At 36.0% G+C, this 21,406-nt stretch overlaps 1 protein-coding gene across 1 annotated transcript in view; it reads right to left on the bottom strand.

Moving 5' to 3' along the window:
* Window positions 1-17,000, bottom strand: part of RAD23B (RAD23 homolog B, nucleotide excision repair protein) — an 84,504-nt gene extending 67,504 nt beyond the window's left edge. The window contains exon 1 of the mRNA XM_074282987.1: window positions 16,596-17,000. Within this exon, the coding sequence (XP_074139088.1) occupies window positions 16,596-16,688 (93 nt within the window). The 5' untranslated portion in view covers window positions 16,689-17,000. The remainder of the gene's footprint in view (window positions 1-16,595) is intronic.
* Between the last annotated feature and the right edge of the window lie 4,406 nt (window positions 17,001-21,406).

Below are 21,406 nucleotides of genomic sequence, written 5' to 3'. Positions count from 1 at the left end.
AGTTTTCCTGATATTGAACCAGCTCTGCATTCCATAAATCCTACTTGGTCATAGTGTATTCTCCTGGGGATGATTTTCTATAATCTTTTTGCTAATGCTATATTTAAGATTTTACCATCAATATTCATTCGGGAGATTGGTCTATAATTTTCTTTCTCTGTTTTCAACCTACCTGGTTTAGGTATCAATACCATGTCTGTGTCATAAAAGGAATCTGGTAGGTCTCTTTCAACCCTTATAACATTGGAGTTAATTGTTCTTTAAATGTTTGATAGAATTCCCATGTAAATCCATCTGGTCCTGGGGATTTTTTCTTAGGGAGTTGCTTAATAGCTTGTTCTATTTCTTTTTCTAAGATTATTGTTCTGTAAGAAATGACCAGCAGGATGAATACGGAGAGACTTTACATTAACTGATGCTGAGTGAAATAAGCAGAACCAGGAGATCGTTATACACTTCAACAACAATACTGTATGAGGATATATTCTGATGGAAGTGGGTATCTTTGAAAAAGAGAAGATCTAATTCAGTTCCAATTGATCAATGATGGACAGAATTAGCTACACCCAGAGAAGGAACACTGGGAAGTGAGCGTAAACTGTTTGCATTTTTGTTTTTCTTCCCAGGTTATTTTTCCTTCTGAATCCAATTCTTCCTATGCAACAAGAAATTCAGTTCTGCACACATATGTTGTATCTATTGTATCTGGGATATCTAACATGTATAAGGACTGCCTGCCATCTAGGGGAAGAGGTGGAGGGAAGGAAGGGGAAAATCGGAACAGAATGAGTGCAAGGGATAATGTTGTAAAAAAATTACCCATGCTAAATTATGGTATATGAATGTTATGGAATATTATTGCTCTGATAGAAATGACCAGCAGGATAAATACAGCGAGGCTTGGAGAGACTTACATGAACTGATATTGAGTGAAAAGAACAGAACCAGGAGATCATTATACACTTCAACAACGATACTGTATGAAGATATATTCTGATTGAAATGGATATCTTCAACATAGAGATTTAATTCAGTTCCAGTTGATCAATGATGGACAGAAATAGCTACGTCCAGAGAAGGAACACTGGAAATTGAGTGTACACTGTTTGCACTATTGTCTTTCTACCCAGGTTACTTATACCTTTGGAATCCAATTCTTATCGTGCAACAAGAAATTTGGTTTTACAAACATATATTGTATCCAGGATATATTGTAACATATTTAACATGTATGGGATTGCCTGTCATCTAAGGGAGGGAGTAGAGGGAGGGAGGGGAAAATTTGGAAAAGTGAATACAAGGGATATAAATTACCCATGCACATGTACTGTCAAAAAAAAGTTATAAGATTTAAAAAAAAAAGTAAAAGACATTTGAGGAAAGAGTTTAGAAAGGAAGATAAAGAAAACTAGATGTTAAGAAATTCATAATTATAACTGTAAAAGTGAATGGGATGAACTCATCATAAAATGGAAATGGATGCAAAATGGATTAAAAAGCAAATATGGCTTTTTATGGCATTTATAACATGACATTTGTAAAAAAGCACACTTAAACAGAGAGGTTAAAATAAAAGGCTGGAATAGGATCTATTATGCTTCAACTGAAGTAAAAATTGTAGGAATAGCAATCACAATCTTGGATTAAGTAAAAACAAAAACAGAATTAAAAGAGATAGCTAGGGAAACTATTTTGCTAAAAGACTTACCATAACACAACAATGAAATATTAATAACAAACATGTGTATGCCAAATAGCATAGCACCCAAGTTTCTAAAGGAAAAGTTAAAATGAACTGCAAGAGGAAATAGTTGAAACTATTCTAGTGGTGGAAGGGATCTTCAATTTTCTCTCAGAATTAATAAAAATAACCATAAAGTAAATTATAATGATGAATAGAATACTGGAAAAGTTAGCTAGCTATGGAAAAAGAATATATCTTTTTTTCTTGTCTGTACATAGCACCTTTCATAAAAACTGCTCTTGCATTAGGGTATAAAAACCTCACCACAAATGAAGAAAAGCAGAAATATCAAACACATCCTTTTAAGATCATAATGCAATGAAAATTGCATTCAATAAAAGGCAACTGAAACAAAGATTAAAAATTAATCAGAAACTAAATAATCTAATCCTAAAAAACAAGTGGATCAAAGAACAAATTATAAGATCAATAATTTCATTAGTGATAAAAACAATCAGGGGCAGCTAGGTGGCGCAGTGGATAGAGCACCAGCCTTGAATTCAGGAGGACCATAGTTCAAATCTGGTCTCAGACACTTAACACTTCCTAGCTGTTTGACCCTGGGCAAGTCACTTAACCCCAGCCTCAGGGGAAAAAAAAAAAAGATAATAACAATCAAAATTTGTGGAATGCAATCAAAGCAGTACTTCATGGAAAATTCATATCAATATAAGAGAAAAGAGCAGATTGGGAACGCAAATAAAATATCGAGATATTTAGCTGCCATATTTTCATCATCACTTACAACTCTTTGGTAATTTTAAAATTACGCAACTGAACTTGGTAATCAATCCATGTAGCAAAAATTTCTTCATTACCTACTTCATTTCTTTTTACATTGTCTATTTAAATAAGCTAAAGTTTTTGTGCGAATGAATGTCTGCTCTAAGAGGAATATGTTTTGGACTACCATCTGTATGGCTAAAAGATGCTTCAGTCCTATTCCTTAGTTGTTTGCAACTGATGCAACTTTGCCTTTTTTCTTCTATTTCACCTATGTTTTATAATATTTCATACTGCAAAATCAGACTTAATGACATCTCATTTTATTTTAGAGTTATTATTTTACTACTGAAAGCAACAGACATTTTCACCTGCACCTTTCTGACTTTAAATGATTTATCCCTCCTTAAGCACCATAGGGGACTTGCTATTCCCAAAGATTCAACATATTGAACCTGAACTTAGTGTAGACATTCAACCTATATCAGCCACTGTGGATTAAAACCACTCAAATTAAAGTGATAAACTTTAGCCCCCCCAAGAAGATAGGATTACAGGTGTGTGCCTCTAATCCAATTATTTTGCAGAAATTTAAGACCAGGTAGTTCAGCCTAAAAGTCAGTAGCTTAACCCCTTTATCTATTATCTTAATTCATTAACTAACATTTCTTAAACTTTACATTCCCCTCCCCTCCCCACTTGGATATAGGAAATGAATTAATAAAATGTAGTATAGGGATAAAATGCATTAAATCAGAAATCAGGAGACCCAGTTCTAGCAGCTCAGTCACTAACCAACAGTACAGCACAAAGCCAAGTCAATCACCATGAAACAATTTTTCATCTGTATAATGAGGTCAAGATTAAACTATCTCCCAAAGTCACTTCCAAATCTTAAATTATCTGAAGTTAGATGCCAATATATAATGAAGTTCTATGAAAGTACAAGAATGAGCTTATAAAAAAATTAAATAATATTTTGATGCTGCGTAAGATATTTACACACTGGTATCTGGCTATTACTCATCACAAATAATGCAAAAGGATAATTTCAATGTAAATCTAGCAATAGAATCCACTATATCTGATTAACTTTGGACCAATATTCCTTAAATAGCCCAGAAAAAAAAAAATTACTTCCACACTTTATACTACAAATACAGTAAAATTAAGACTTTGCTTAAAGAAAAAAAAAGAACAGAAAACATTCTGTTGCCAGTTATTTTGTGCTGCTGAAAATAAATGAATGGCTTACCTCTTACCAAAAACAAACAAAAAACAAAACAAAACAACAACAACAACAACAACAACAACAACAACAACAACAACAACAAAACAGCAAAGAAGAAATAACCTAACCATAGAAACTCATTGGAACAGGGAAGACAGGGGTTCATCTTCAGTAGGATATTTCTATCCCAAAGAGTAATGTGAAATGGCTCCTTGACCAGAATTTATAGAACACAAAAAATAATTTAAAAATAAAATGAGAGACATTGAAGAAAACATTTTTTTAAAAAACGTGATAAAAATCAAGAAAATTATAAAAAAAAATTAACCAAGTAGATAAGAAAATAGTCTCAAAGATTTTGAAAGTAACTGAAAATTGCAATCAGTAAAGGGGAAGCCATTGAAGTTATGAGACCAAGAAATAACGAAACGGACTATAAAAGAATGAAAAAATAGAATATAACGTGAATTATCTTATTTAAAAAACAGATCTGGATAACAGATCAAGAAGAGAAAATATAATAATTGGACTACCTGAAAATTGTGACCAAAAAAGAACCTTGACACAATAATGCAAGAAATACTCCAAGAAAAATTGTCCTGGCGTAATAGAACATGAGGAGAAAGTGGAAATAGAAAAAAATTCACTAACCACCACCTCAATGAAATCCTTTGTAGAAAACATATAGGAATATTATTGCCAAATTTTTAAACCCATAGATCAGAGAAAATTTTGCAATTAACAAGAAAAAAATTTCAAATAAGCTACAGATACAATTAGAATTGTACAGGACTTAGCAGCAGCTACAATAAAGGACTGCATACAGATACAGGAATCACACCTACAAACAATCAAAAAAAAAAAAAAAAAAAAAAAAAAAAAAAAACTAGGCCAAAAATGTATCTAATAAAATTATCTGTAACATCGAATTTAAAAAAAAAAAAAAAAAAAAGACATTCAATGAACTTGATTTTCAGATCTTTCTACCAACCAAACCCGAACTCAATAGAACTCAATAGAAAATTTAACATAAGAACTGATACCAAAGATAAAATTTAAGGAACTTAACATGAACAAAAGCAGTGATTGATACAGAGTAAAGGCAAAAGGCTGAAGCAGAATCTATTATTCTGCTGATGAAGTAAAAAAAGCAGGGGATAGCCATCCTGATCTCATATCAAGCCAAAGCAAAAAATTAATCTAAAAGATAAGGAAGGAAACTATTATATTGCTAAAGGATACCATAAAGAAGCAATATCAATATTAAATATATATGAACCAAGTGATATACCATGGAAATTCCTAAAGGAGAAGTTATGAGAGCTGCAAGAAGAAATAGACAGCAAAACTATAATAGTGGGAGATCTCAATCTTGCACTTTAAGAACTAGATAAATGGCAGAAACTAGGCATGGACCCACATTTAACACCACATACTAAAATAAGATCAAAATGGGTCCAAGATTTAGGCATAAAGAACCAGATCATAAATAAATTAGAGGAACATAGAATAGTTTACCTCTCAGACTCGTGGAGGAAGGAATTTGTGTCCAAAGGAGAACTAGAGACCATTATTGATCACAAAATACAAAATTTTGATTACACGAAATTAAAAAGTTTCTGCACAAACAAAACTAATGCAAACAAGGTTAGAAGGGAAGTAACCAATTGGGAAAACATTTTTACAGTTAAAGGTTCTGATAAAGGCCTCATCTCCAAAATATACAGAGAATTGACTTTAATTTATAAGAAATCAAGCCATTCTCCAATTGATAAATGGTCAAAGGATATGAACAGACAATTTTCAGATGATGAAATTAAAACTATTTCCACTCATATGAAAGTGTTCCAAATCACTATTGATCAGAGAAATGCAAATTAAGACAACTCTGAGATATCATTACACACTTGTCAGATTGGCTAAGATGACAGGAACAAGTAACAATGAATGTTGGAGGGGCTGTGGGAAAACTGGGACACTGATGCATTGTTGATGGAGTTGTGAAAGAATCCAACCATTCTGGAGAGCAATCTGGAATTATGCCCAAAAAGTTATCAAAATGTGCATACCCTTTGATCCAGCAGTGCTACTACTGGGCTTATATCCTAAGGAAATACTAAAAAAGGAAAAGGGACCTGTATGTGCCAAAATGTTTGTGGCAGCCCTTTTCATAGTGGCTAGAAGCTGGAAGTTGAATGGACGTCCATCAATTGGAGAATGGTTGGGTAAATTATGGTATATGAATGTTATGGAATATTATTGTTCTGTAAGAAATGACCAGCAGGATGAATTCAGAAAGGCTTGGAGAGACTTGCATGACCTGATGCTGAGTGAAATGAGCAGAACCAGAAGATCACTATACACTTCAACAACAATACTGTATGAAGATGTATTCTGATGGAAGTGGATATCTTCAACATAAAGACGATCCAACTCACTTCCAGCTGATCAATGATGGACAGAAACAACTACACCCAGAGAAGGAACACTGGGAATTGAATGTAAAATATTAGCACTACTGTCTATCTATCCAGGTTACTTATACCTTTGGAATCCAATACTTAATGTGCAACAAGAAAATTGGATTTATACACATATATTGTATGTAGGTTATACTGTAACACATGTAAAATGTATGGGATTGCCTGTCACCTAAGGGAGGGAGTAGAAGGAGGGAGGGGAAAATTTGGAAAAATGAATACAAGGGATAATTAAAAAAAAAAAAAAAAAAAGTTCTAGATAAATAAAACCACAAAATAAGAACGAAGTTAAAGAGATAAATAAAATACTAGAAAAGTTAGGTACTATAGATCTTTGGAGAAAAAAAGTCTCCATTCAGGAGACTTCAGAATGTATTAAGACTGGGAAATCCATCTATCAGGACATACCTAAGAATTATATTAACACAAAATAAAAGTTTTGTTTTGTTTTTTTTACAGAAATGAAGTCAAATAACTTGAGATTAGTCATGGTTAGATTCTGCCAACATAATAAATGCCAATATAATAAAAATCATCTAATTGAAAGAGTCTGTCCCATAGCAAATTACTAAAGGGTTATGACTTTATAGAAACAAGAAAAAAAAATAAAAGTAATGCAAAAGATAAAAGGTCATGAATCTAAAAGGAAATAATAAAGCAAAGTAATTAAAAATGAGGGGGATAAGAAGAAATAGCACCAAATCTCAAGCTATACTGTCAAGCAATAATCAAAACTACCTGATATCAGTTAAAAAATAGAAAGGTTCATTAGTGAGACAAATCGGGTACCCAAGATATGGAAGCAAATGACCAGGACCCCAATTATTGGGGAAAGGACCCACTATTTGAACAAAATTGGGAAAGATACAAAATAGTTTGACATATACCACATACACAAAAATACTCCAAATGGATACATGACCTAGACATGAAAGGTATAAATAATAAATGTAAAATGTATATAGCTATAAATAAAGGAAGAGAGAAGATAACCTTTAACAATTAAGGTCAGGGAAAGTGTCCTTTGTTGAAAAAGGGAAAAGATTATATAATATGTAAAATGAAAATTTTTGATTACAGTATATTTAAAAATCCTTTCACAAATCAAAATCAATGCAGTTAAATTGGAAATCAATATGGGGGGCAGCTAGGCGGCGCAATGGATAGAGTACCAGCCCAGAAACAGGAATATCTGAATTCAAATCTGGCCTCAGACTCTTACCACTTTCTAGCTGTGTGACCCTGGGCAAGTCACTTAACTCCAATTGCCTCAGTGAAGGAAGGAAGGGAGGGAGGGAGAGAGGAAAATGGGAATAATACCTGAATCAAGAATCTCTAAGGCATGAGGCAAAGCTATCTAAGAAGAGAAAACAGTGCAATGTGTTGAAAAGGCATGGAAGTAGAGAAATAAGTATTGCATCCAAGGAATAGCAATCCAAATAGGATATCTAGATTGAAGAATTCATGGAAGGAAATAACATGCAAGACTTGAGAGATAAAAAATGGCCAAGTTAAGAAGATGCTTAAAAAAAAAAATCACCTTGACAATGAAAAAGGACAATGATCTGGATGAGAAGACTTAACATAGGACAGGGAGACCATCTGTTGCCGTGGGTCCAGGTGTGAGATAATGGGGACATAAATGTGGATGGTAGCTATGTAGATTTAGAGAACTGAGAGTGAGATGATGTGAAAGTTGAAATGACAAGATTTGGCAACAGATTGGATAAATGGTGGGAGATGGATGATATTAAAATTTCAAGTCCCATCAAAGGAGAAAAAGACATACAATTAATTGGTTACTGGGGTGAGAAAGCAAATGAGAAATAGAGAATGATGTTTAGGTTGCAAATCTGTCATATATATGATGGGGAGGATGGTGTTGTCACTAATAAGTAATAGGGAAATTCGGAAGGAGGGGAAATTATTTGGGGGAAAAGATGAGATTTGTTTTGAGCATGATGAATGAGATGTATTCAACTGATCTACAAAATGCAATTGGGTGTTTGGAACTGTAGCTCAAGATAAAGACTAGGACTGAATATTTAGATCTTAGAATTGAAAGACAAAAAAAAAAAAAAAAAAGAAAAAGAGGGAACCCATCAATTTGGAGACTAGCTGAATAAATATTATATGAATATAATGAAGTATTTCATGAAAGGAACAAATTCATAGAAATCTGGGGCTACTTAATGAACATCATGATATGACTACAATATTGTAAAGCAAAGTGGTTCTGAAAAACTTAAGAGCTATGATTATTTGCTATGACCAATCATAATTTTAGAAGACTAATGAAGACTAATAATACTTCCCACCTCTTTGACAGGGACAAGGATCCCCCCCCCCCCGGGGTTAAGTGACTTGCCCAGGGTCACAAAGCTAGGAAGTGTTAAGTATCTGAGACCAGATTTGAACTGGGGTCCTCCTGAATTAAGGGCTGGTGCTCTATCCACTGAGCCACCTAGCTGCCCCCAGGGGCAAGGATTAAATACAGAATGAGACATTTCAAACTCAGGCAAATATGGGGATAAAGAAAAAAAAGAGTTAGAGTTTTTCCTTTAGCAAGTGATATTGGGCAGAAAGATAAGATATTTAGATTTCCAGACAAAAAAGGGAAAAGCAATATTTTAAATTATACATTTAAAAAGACAAACTGTGTAATAGTTTTGTAGTTTTATTTACAATCCTTATTCTATTTTTGGAATTGTGCTTTTTTGATGACTTTCAAGTTAAGAAAAATATTAAAGCTATACCCGAAAACTTGTGTCAGTAATTAAAGATTAAATGTCAATCTACAGATTGTAATCTTATCATACGTTTTGAGGAAAATTATTAAATTGTTTTTTTTTTTTTTTGCCGATCCTGCAATATGCCCGACTCCAAATTTTTTACCTGTTTCTACTATCCTAATCACTCAACACAATTTCTTGTTCTACATTCATCTGATCTTCATTAATCTCAAGACCCTGGACTTCTCCCCATTTCTAGTCCATCATGTTAATTCAAAGAATATCCAATTCCCTTATTTTGCAGATTAAGAAATTGAGACCCAGAGAGGTTAAGTGAGTTGTCAGTTGCCCAAGACTACACAGATGCTCAAGGAGCCTATATTCTGAAAGGGGAGGAGTGACACCACATTCTGCCAACAAGTATTTGTTAAATACTTATATGTACTGTGTTAGGTGTTACGAATACAAGGCAAAATGGAAAAAAGTTCAGTCAAGACATATTACATTATTCTAAATGAGAAAAGACAACACATAAAAGTAAGCTGAAAGAGGTAGGGTGGGAGAACAGGCTTGTGAGCATCTACATGCAAAAATACATATGAAACATGTAGCTTCTGAAAGGGGGGGAATGAAAGTGTAAGGATAGGTACCAGCACCTGGGATAATCACACAACAGCTAGCAGAGGTTTGAAAGAAATGGAAAAACAAAACAGAAAGAGGCTAGACCAGGGCAGAGGGAGAAATGTGACAAGGACAGTTTGGCTAGCATGAAGAATCTGTAGCAAAGTAATGTGTGATAAAACTCAAAAGGTAGGATGTGAGTTTTAAATGAAAAGCAGAGGACTTTGTATTTGATTCTAGATTCTAACTAGAAGGTTACTGAATAGGGGAATGATACATGGACCAGGACAATTATTTTGCCAGTTGTTTAGAAAGTGCTTTGGAAAGTGAATAAATATATTTATTTATATAAATATATTATTATATTAGGGAGGTAGCTAGGTAGGGGACTATGTCCCCAAATTCAAATCTGATGTTAGACATTTACTAGCTGTGTGACCCTGGGCAAGGTCACTGAACTGTTTGCCTTAGCCCTCATCTGTAAAATGAGTTGAAGAAAATGGCAAACCACTCTAGTATGGTTACAAAGAAAAAATCTCAGATGGGGTGGGGTCATGAAGAACTGAAAAGAAAGACCAAGAAGATAAATAACAAAACAATTAGGCTATCACAATAGATGAGACAACGGATGATGGCTTGAATTAGAGCTGGGTCAATATAAATAGAGAAAAAGAAACAGATAACGAGGTATTAAGGCAGAACCAAAAAACTTAGCAACAGACGGTTTCTGTGAAGGCAAGAGAATGAATATGCCTGCAGTTGAAGACCTGGAGGACTAGAAGGATAGTGATACTCTTAACAGAAATTTTGGAAGAGGGATGGATTTAGAGAATAAGTTGAGATAACCTATGAGACATCCTGTCTGCTAGTCATTTATGTAATATGAGAGTTCAGCTGAAAAATAAGCTTAACATATACATTTGTTAAACCGCTTAGATGACAATTTTATCCACAGAAGTGAAGAAATCACCCAAGACAGAAAGAGAGAAACAAAGAGACAGCCTAGGACCGTGTCTTAGGGCAATCCCAGAGTTAGAGGGAAGGACATGGATACAGACTCAATAAAAAGGGCGGAATGTCACAAAATCTCCAAGAGGACAAAGTATATAGGAGGAAAAAGTGCTAAATGCTACAGAGAAATAAAGAATAAGGGCTAGGATTGCTAGATGTGGGAAAAGATGAGATGTGAAGTAAACAACGAAGAAATTTCAGTTGAATGATCTGTTAAAAAAGTCAAATCAGTAATGGAGTTCACTAATGTAGAAAAGTGTTCAGGAGATGGGGTACACAAAATGAAGCCGATTCACCAGGACAGCTTGAGGGGATGGTACAATGTATAAGTGAAAGCACTTGCCTCCTACTCAGCCTATTCTCAAATTAGATTAAAGGTCTCTCAGAGCAAAGCAATCACTCTTCAACCCCAATTATTGCCTTTGAATCTACAGGAGTTGCTAATTCTCAAGTTTAAGCAATTCCCACTAAATGTTCTTTTTCATTCCTTCAACTGATGACTTTATAACAGCTCAAAGCAGTTCTTGCTCCCCCATGTTTATTTAAATACTTTTATTATGTGCAACTTATTTCTTCTATTAAGTTTGTAATCTAAGGACTGAGATTTTGCTATTTTTCTTAGCACCTAGATTCTTGTTCACATTGGACAATGAATGAAATGAATGAATGAATGAATGAAAAAGCATTCATCAAGCAATTACTATTTAAACAGAGCCAGAGCACTGGGAATATGAAGTCAGAAAGTACATGTCCTCAAGGAGCTTATATTAAAAAAAAAACAAACAAGCAAACAAACAAACAAAAAAAAACCTGTAAGAGAATAGTAGCCAGTTAAAAGAATTTTGATTTGAGAAGTCCACAAGGGCCTGCAAATTGACCTGCTCTTTCTAAAAACAAAAACATTTAAAGCTGTTACTTTTGTTGACATATAGCTGGGCAAAATAGCTTCTAATGACTTCCTTTACTTCTTTTAAGTTTTAAATTTTTTCCTTTCATTTTTTCCTTTCTTTTTCATCAAATTAGTGAAAGTTTCTCTTTTTAACCAGTTTTTTTTTTTTTTTTTAAATCTCTGAGGTAATTGGGGTTAAGTGACCTGTTCAGGGTTACACAGCTAGGAAATGTTAAGTGAGGCTAAATTTGAATTCAGGTCCTCCTGACTTCAGGGCTGGTGTCCTATCCACTTAGCTGCCCCACCAGTTTTGGGGTTGTTTTTTTTTTTTAAGCTCCTATTAGTTTTTTTAGTTTTCAATTTTGTTAATTTCTTCTTGAATTTTCAGGATTTCTATTTTGGTATTTGAGCTTTTTTCTCCCTATGCAAGAAGATAGTACAGTAGATAAGAGTGACAGAAAGGCTTCAAATCTGATCTCAAATGCTTTGCAAGTCATTTTATTGTATGCCTCAATTATCTCATCTATAAAATGACCAGAAGGACAAACTACTCCAACATCTTTGCCAAGAAAATCCCAAATAGTCACATGATTGGGGGAAAAAAACCAAAAAGAATTTTTTGAAGTATTTTTAGTGGCATTTGCAATTCGTAAGCTGTCCTTTTCTATCTTATCAATAAAAGTAGAGATATACATTTTTCTTAAGGACTCTGAATATGACGCAAATATAAAATGCATCAATACATTAAAAAAAAAAAAAAAAGGCAGCTAGGTAGCTCAGTGGATAGAGAGAGCCCCAGTCCTGAAGTCAGGAAAACCTGAGTTCAAATCTGACCTCAGACACTTAACATTTCCTAGCTGTGTGATCCAATTAATTGCCTCAGCAAAAAAAAAAAAAAAAAAAAACCTAAACTAAACTAAAAAAACTAACCAATAGCACCATATTGATTCGATTATTGTGTCTAGTTGGAAATAGCTTCTTCTGGAGTAAAGGTTAATTCTATCACCTTACACCTGAACTCAAAATCTTTTTAAGATGTAACATATGTACAAACTTATCACTTGTTCAAAAAGTCCATTTGTCACTTTTCTATACCAAAAACTTTTGTATGATAATTGTATGATTAATAATACAGTGAAAAACACTGCTAACAAGTAATAGATTATGATTACCGATTTAGAGTACTTATTAAGAGACTGGTGCTACAGCCTCAATTTTAAAGATGAGATTAGGCCCAAAACAACTAAATAGCTTGCTCAAGGTCACAGCCTCAATAAATGGTGGGTCTGCAATTAGAAATTACACCTTCTAAAATGTTAGGTTTAATAGAGGTCAACAACCTTCATTTCTCATCTTAGATTAACAAGTTAAATGTTTGCAAAGAGCTGCAATATTCAAATGAACTAGCTAAAAAAATACAGACATTTCATTTATCCTCTTTTTAGTTTTTAGGAAATCAAAATTCCTTGTATAACAACTTTATGCCATCCAACTTTCAAAGTACTTTCCTCACAAAAACAATTACTGAAAGTATTTTACCCCTTTTAAAGTTGAAGAAACTGGGGTTCAGAGACAACTAGTAAAATTAATTCTAGCCAATATTAAAAAAAAAAAATCAATCTCTCCTTAATTCCTATCCCCCATTGCCCTTTTTTCTGCAAGGCCTTAAAATAATAGATAATGAATAGTCAGGGAAAGGGAGCACAATATGGCACAGATTGAACAAAAGTGAAGAGCTGAAAGATATAAATATAGGACACAGAAAAGTTATACTATTTCCCTAATTTAAATGCTAGAACTAAAGCTGTTTAAGAAAATGTTTGTATTTAATGCCAAAAAACTATTTTTCCCCCCTAAGGCTGGGGTTAGGAAGTGTTAAGTGTCTGAGACCAAATTTGAACTCAGGTCCTCCTGAATTCAAGGTTGATGCTCTATCCACTGCTCCACCTAGCTGCTCTAATGCCAAAAACTAGAAACAACATATTTTAGCTGGCTAGAGTCAAGATCAACTGGCTTCTACACAATTCCTTATCATTTAGAATGTGAAATAATGCATATAATTTTAAGTTGATACAGATATAGCAGAAACAATTAGAAATGTAAGCAAGTAATACCAGTTGAAAGGTATTAAGAAAAATAGAATAACATATAAAACTATTTTCAATTCTTGCAATGCCCTCCCTTCAGCCCTCCTTAACATATTGAATGACTATATATATCCTTTATAATAGCATCAAACTTAACAGAAACTATTACAAGATCTACAGCCTTACTGGCTGTGTACTGATTTAAAAAAACATATATTAACATAATTTATGTTCTAGTATATTTTTAATTATTTTGTTAAATATTTCCTAATATATTTTAATACAATTCAGGTCCATTTCAAGTTTTGCAAGCAGCTTGCATATTGCATGGGGTAGGAAAGAATTATAAAGAAAATATATAGAATTTGGGGGTAAATAAGTATTCTATTCAAATTAACTTACCCATTTGTTATAGAAATGCATATTAAACCCTAAACCTGATTTACTTTCATAAAGAATAGAAAGTCAGAAATACAATGAAACAGTGTTTATTTGTGGTTTTCTAAATCAATATGTAGTTGCAGGGATCCCTTTCTATTTGAATTTTATAACACTGTTTTAAGAGAACTTATTAAATACATCGTCCATAAAACATTACCACCCTCCCATATTTCAAAAAAGCACCTTACACCTCTTTACTCATAACTTTTATAACAATCTTTCTACTGAACTACAAGCTTCATGAGTAGAGATAACATCTTATCTCTACACTGCGTAACCTAGTACTCTACATACAAAAGGGACTTAATAAAATATTTGTTGAATTGATTTTGTTCATACCAACATACACAGAAGCTGTTTTTCTACCTGTTAGAAAAGTAAGTAAAGAAACAATTCAAGGACAATTTTCTTAAGTGATTCCCAAATCTATTAACAGGGAACCAATTATTTCAAGAGAGAACAAGGGAACTGAACAAGCATTTAACAAGTAGCTGGATGCTCCCCCACCTCCCCATTTTATAGCTGAACAAATTAAAAGAGGTTAAATGACTTGCCTAGGCTCCTACCACTAAGTGTTTGAGGTCTTATTTAAACTCAGCTCTAGGCTCAGTGCTCTATCTACTGTACGACAACTACAAAAAAACATTTTTTAATACAAAAATGGTGTTGATTTTTAAAAAATAAATTTGCTACACAAAAATCATTGTCACAATTCTAGGTTAGGAATTCTCATATTGCACATTTTTATATGAAGCAACTGGGTGGCAAATTAAATAGAATGCCAGGTCTGGAGTCAGGAAGATGAGCCTTCCTGAGTTCAAATCTGGCATACAAATATACATACTATCTGTATGATCTTGGATAAGTCACTTAATCCTACGTTAATAGAGTTAGAACCTGTTTCCCCCATCTGAAAAATTAGCTGGAGGGGGGAAAAGGTAAACCACTTCAATACCTTTGACAAGAAAATCCCAAATGAGGTTACAGCTGAAATAACACTTCTATACACTCACTAAAGGTTGGCCAGGATTTTAAAAAATATATAAAGCAAGACTATTATATGTCCTTAATCATGGATCAAGAAGGGTGACTGTTTAATAAAAAGTACAAATTAAATAACCAATTTTTTTTTCATTAAGAAAAAAGAAACTTATTAACATCAGGGCTACCACAATTCATTCAGTCATTTGTCAAGCTTATAGCCTGCCAGCCCTTAAGGGAAATTCAAAGATATAAAGATGAATAAGAGACAACCTATGAAATTAAGGAATTTACAATCAAAAGGAGTAAAGATATGAATAAATAAATACAACGGTGGAGAAGGAAAAAGAAGTATCATGATGTAATGCAGTTAGGACACAGGAAATTAAGATTCTAGTTCTGAATTTTCCAATATTCACTTTACCTCTTCCATGTCTCAGTTCCTTCATCTGTACAAATAAAGTAAATGATATCTAAAATTCCTTCAAGTTCTAACATTCTGATTTTATCTACGGAATTGAGGCCTAAAAGTTGTGTAGAAAGACCTGGGTGCATGGAACTCTGCTGAAGAGGAAAGAACACTTGTATAATTTGTATCTGATTCAGAAAGGATACAGATTTACAGTCACATATTCCACCAGGAACTGGACTAAGGTTTTCAGCCCTGGGGTTTGAGCTCTAAGGAGTGTTTTATTTATCTATGCACACCTGGAAGGAGCTAGCGAACACAGCAGCTGCACGGCCTGGGACTGGAAAGCTACCTTGATCACTTCTCTCCCAACTTCTGATTACCACCGCAACTTGATCCCAGTTAAACAGGTTTCGGAGTCTCCATTACCAACCTCCGATATCCCAGCTCCCAAACAGGTCCTTCTGCTGCAGCAGCAGCAGCAATAACAGCTAGCTTCCCAATCCCACCCATAGGACTCCCACAGCCTTCGGGCTCCACCCCCAAGCACTCCACTTCCCCGGACTCCCCTCCCCCAGAGCAGACTCGGGGCTCGGCAGACTCTCCCCGCCCTCCCCCTAGTCGCGTATTCAGCACAGCCATCTGCCCCCAGGTTGCATCTCGCGGTCACTTCCTCCCTCCCCCTCCACACTTCTCCAGTCTCAAGCCTGAGTCATAGGAACCACTTGAGCACGGATTCCTCCCCCCACGCAAAGGCAATTCTGAGTTTTCTATTCCCCTTCCCACCCCCCTCACACAGGCTCAGGCCACATTGCCCACCGCCTGCTGCTCCTTAGGAGTCTCCAGTTCCGCGCAGCCGCGGTTTTCCTTCCCGTCCGCCCCTCCTAAATCTCTCGTGGGGCTCTTTCCGAGCGACCGATACGACCCAAAGGTCTGAGACGAGCCCCGCGAAGCCAACTTTCCCCTCCCTCCAGCACTTCCTTCCTTTCTAAAGGACGACCCCCAGTTTCCCGCGAATACAACAGCTGGGGCCCTCTTGCCATCCCTAGGGACAGGGGTGGGGGTGGGGCGAATAGCCCAGCGTCCGCGCCCGCCTAGCGAGTCTCTCCCGCCTAGAAGCTCGCGCTTTCCCTAGCAGGAGGCGGCGCGCGCCCCTCACCCCACTACCCTGCACCCCAGCCCCCGCCTGAGCTCGCGCGCTCCCTGCCCCTCCCCCCATTCTCGCGGGCGGCCCTCTACTTCGTACCGTCTCCTCAGGGTCGATGTCGATCTTGAAGGTCTGTTGCTGGAGGGTCTTCAAAGTGATCTGCATGGTGTCGCCGCCGCCCCCGGACGCCATGGTTGCTGTGGGCTCGGTTGGCCTCTCGGGCCCGCTGGGAGGGAGGTCGAGGTGGCTGGTGGGGTTGGTCACATTCACCCTGCGGGGCGGCCTCTCCCCCGGGCCTGGGCCGCCGCCGCTCCCGCTGTCGCTTTCCCCCGGCGTGATCGGCCGCGATCGCCTTCTCCCCAAGGCACGGGGCCAACGGGGAGTCCGTCCTCAGAAGCTGCGGGCAGGTCTGGGAGGCAGTGAGTGAATCCGCTAGTTCATCAGGGCCTGGTCGCCACCATCATGACTCGCTTCGACATCCCCCCTCCCCCTCCCGAAGAAGTTGGGGGAGGGGTTAGAGGAGGGTGTCGGGAAGCGCGCAGGCGCAGGGGAGGCGGGCGGATTGTGCGCATGCGCAGCACGTAGTCCCCCGTTCACGCAGGTTCCGAGACGGGGGGGGGGGGGGGGGGGGGGGGGGTGTGGAGTAGCGGCTTCTGGAATTCCGGCTGCCGGGCTGGCACCTCGTGCTTGGGATCCCCTACGTCCGGAGTGGCTTGTACTTTTCGCCGCTCCTCCGCCTTTCTCTCCTTGAAATGGTGTAATCGAGTAGGAGGATGATCCATTAGCAAGCGAGGTCTCTGAAGTTAGGCTAGGAGTTTCAGACTTCTTGTCATTTACATTGCCTGTTTCGCCTCCCCCGCTCCCTTTTCCAGACGAAGTTGCACAATTTACCTCCTAATGAATCCAGTGCATTCACTTCCCCAGTGTGAGTGGTATACCAGGCAGTCGTGAGACTGGTGCAGGAGAAAAGGAGCAAACTGGGCCTTGTGTTGGGAGCCTCGGTTCTTTACACACTTCTTCATTTCACTGAAACTCACAGAAGCCTTCCTAAATTAATCAATAACAGTAATTAAACGCCTGCTATGTGCCAGATACTGCATAAGCGCTGTGGGTTCAAAGAAAAGCCTATCGCCTAATGGGGGAGACAGTATGCAAACATCTCTGCAAAAACGGCAAATAACTAGGTACAAACGAAGTAGATATAAACTAAATTGGTAACCTACCTAAGATTTTAAGCATTTATCAGATGTTCTCATTGAACCTCAAAGTAACATTATTAAGTAGATAGCCTAAGTACAACTTCCAAAATCCCATAACTAATTAAGGAAAAGCCAGATTGGCAGTTAGTTTGTTTCTATTTTGCTCATAATCTCATTTCACAGGAATTCCCCTCACCCTTTCAGCTTCTATTTTTTCATCTCCAAAATGAGGGGTTAGTTTTTAGTCAATAAACTCTCATTTAAGAACCTATTATGTGCCAGTCACTGTACCTAGGTGCTGGAGATAGGAAGAACTAAACAATCTTTATTCAATCAAGTATATTTGGCTGTGTGCCAGACATTATCCTAGGCACTTGGGGTTATAAATTAAAAAAAAAAAAAAAAAAAAAAAAAAAGGAACAAAATAATTCCTCTTCTCAAGGAGCTTAATGGGGGAGACAAATGGATAATATATATGGCATAAATACAAAATATATATTATATATACACAAAATATATATACAATATATACATGTTAAATAGGATACAACATACCTAAGCATGCATAATTAAGCTAACAAAATAAATCTACAGACTATAAATACAAGTTATTTAGAAAGGAAAAACATCAGCAAAGGAAAGGCTTGGTTTTGAAAGTGGTGTTTGATTTCAATCTTTAAGGAAGCTATGTTCTTTGAGACAGAGTTGATGGAGCATACTTTAGGAGAAATAAGAGGCAACTAATACAGAAGTGTGGAGAAGAGAAATAGAATACCCTGTGTAAAGAATAGAAAAGGCCAGTTTGGCCAAACTATACAGTGTAAGAGGGGAGTAATAATAATTAATTACAATATAATAAATAATAAGCTAGAAATCTAGGTTGGAGTCTGGTTGTGAGGGACTTTAAAAGCCAAACACAGATGTTTATATTTTATCCTACAGGTTATGGGGAACCATTGTCTGATTAAGTTTAAATCGGTGTTTAAGGAAAATCACTTTGATAACTGTGGAAGACAGATTGGAGTGGTAGAGTGAGGGAGAACAATTAGGATGCTGTTGCAATAGTCTAGGCAAGAGATTCTGGCCTCAACCTTAGGGATGTCTGTCTGAATAGAGATAATAAATTTGGAAACGTGGAATTATAAATAAGATTTAGTAACTACATGAATATGTGGGGTGAAGAAGAATGAGTAAATCAATGTTAATACTGACTTTGGGAATCTAGAAGATTAGAAGATGATACCTTTAATAGAAATTTGGGAGGGATACATTTTTTTTTTTAAGAGAAAAGATCATGAGTTGCATTTTAGAACACTGAGTTTGAGGTGTTACTTGGACATCCAGTTTCTAATATCTGATAGTTGGTGATTCGGGATGGAAGCTCAGGGAAGAGATTGGGACTGGACATATAGATCTATGAGTCATCTGCATAAAGATAATTAAACCCATGGGAATTGATAGAGGTCAACCAGAGAGAATAGAAAAAGAGAAGAGAAATGAGCCCAGAACAGGGCCAGTAAGGGGATGTAATATGAATGAAGAATTGACAAAGTAGACTAAGGGAGTGATCAGGTAGGAGGAGGAAGAGGAGAACAAGAAGAGAACAATTCCTTAAAATCCAGAAAGGAAAGAGTTTTCAGAAGAAAAGAATAGTCAATGTCAAATGCAGTGTGTGTGTGTGTATGTGTCCATACATATATGTATATATATATATATATATATATATATATATATATATATACACATATGTAGTTTGATTACCTCTCCTCAGTCTTCATATATATGAAGACTGAGGAGAGGTAATCAAACTTGATAATTAGGGAATTGTTGACATTTTATGACAGAACAGTCTCAATTGGGTGAAGTTAAAAAAAAAAAAAAAAAACAGCCTACAGAAACTTCAGAAGTAGGTAAAACAAGAGGAAATAGAAGAAATAAGTACTAACTTTGTCTAAAAGTTTGATTGCACAGAGAAGGAGAGATATAATATCTTGAGAGAATCTTAAATGGCTAATGAAGGGTTTTTTGTTTTTTGAGATGTGGAAATGGGTATGTTTGAAGACAGGGAAGCACTGGATAGGGAGAAGAAGGATATATTGATTAGAGAAAGAATGGATTGGGTAAGAGAGCAGTCTGCTCTGAAGGTAGTAGAGGTGTTAATCTTGACAAGAAAACTATCTCATTACCAGATTGTAGGAAGAGAGGAGAAAGTGAAAGAAAAAGTCAAGGCTTATGAGATGAAAAAAAGGAATTCATTAGTATTGCTTTTTTGTTTTGTTTTGTTTTGGTTTTTTTCCCTTAGGAGAGAGAAGGTTCTCAGCTACGATAGTGGGGATAGTGAAAAGTATAAGATATTATGAGAAGCTAGAGGAGGGAAGAAAGTTTGAAATAGCTTCTGTGGGGAATAAAATCAGGGATTAAATTAGAGGGAATAAAAAGTTCATCAAAGTTCCTTCTAACTTCCAAATTCTTGTATGGGGGTATGTTAAAAACTACAAAGATGAATGGCAGTTTTGAGCAATGTTAATTGCTTGGCTTTAATCTTTTCTTGTGGTTTGATTAGACCAAAGGGCAGAAATTAAAGTGTTCTTCTATTTAAAAATATTTGGTAACAAGCCAAGTATTTTATAGACTAAAGTCCACAGGGCAATCAGTTGTTTGTAAGAGACAAACTCTTGTAAAATGAATGGGTCAGACTAGAGGATCTTTGAAGTTCCACAAAACTGTAAATCATATGAACCCAATAAAAATAGGGAGGTATTTTTCTATTGCTGCCAAATTTATGTCCCCCCAAGAAGATGGATGAATGAATATACAAAGGTTATATAGGCATAAACTAGCTAATACCAGAACATCTGGTTCAGTGATAATAGTAGCTGCCACTGGAGCCTTACAATAGCCCCTGTAAAGTAGGTACTAAAGATTGTATTATTTCCATGAAGTATGAAAGTTTAGAGAAGTTAAATGATTTTATTCATGGTCAGTCAGTAAGTTTCTGAGTTAGGATTCAATATCGATTGGTTGGTTTTTATCTTTCATTCTCAGAGGACCAAAATGATATCACTATGTTACAGTAGAATTACAGTGTGTCCTACTGTGGATGATCTGACTAATACAAGCTCAGAACACTGCCACAGATCAGACACAAATTAGTGTATATGAACATGGGATAATTTATCTAATTTTCGCATGTCTCACATTTCTTTTAGGCTAATTAAATTCTGCTATACTCATAGAGTATACACCTTCTCTGAGGGCACATAATGCAGCAAGGGGAGGTCCAGTATTTTCCCATATCATACAATCAATATTAATATCAGGTCTTCCTGACACTCCATTCTCTAAGCTACCCTGTCAACTTCACTCACAACAACTTTTCAGAATTCTGAGATGGCAATGATTTAACCTGTTAAGTTTATTCATGTAAAGTTTATACTTTTCCTTTGAATCATACTTTCCCCCTAAAATTTTGAAGTTTATAATTGTATCCGACATTTATGTGATTCTGAATTCTTATGGAATTTTAATTTTTTTAAATTGGTGCCAAATCTGTAAATAATTTTTTCTATCAAAATGCATATTAGATCTTTTTATTCAAATGAATAGCTTGACATATATATATATATATAGTGATTGGTTGCCCCTTGTGTCTCAAGTACCTCTTGGTTAAGATGGAGTTGGCAGTATGACCCAATAAAAAGGTCATTGGAT

The sequence above is a fragment of the Sminthopsis crassicaudata genome, chromosome 1, assembly GCF_048593235.1.
Source record: "Sminthopsis crassicaudata isolate SCR6 chromosome 1, ASM4859323v1, whole genome shotgun sequence".
In the NCBI taxonomy this organism is placed as follows: Eukaryota; Metazoa; Chordata; class Mammalia; order Dasyuromorphia; family Dasyuridae; genus Sminthopsis; species Sminthopsis crassicaudata.
Note: the sequence above shows the minus strand (reverse complement) of the source record. Positions and strands in the feature narration are given on the sequence as shown.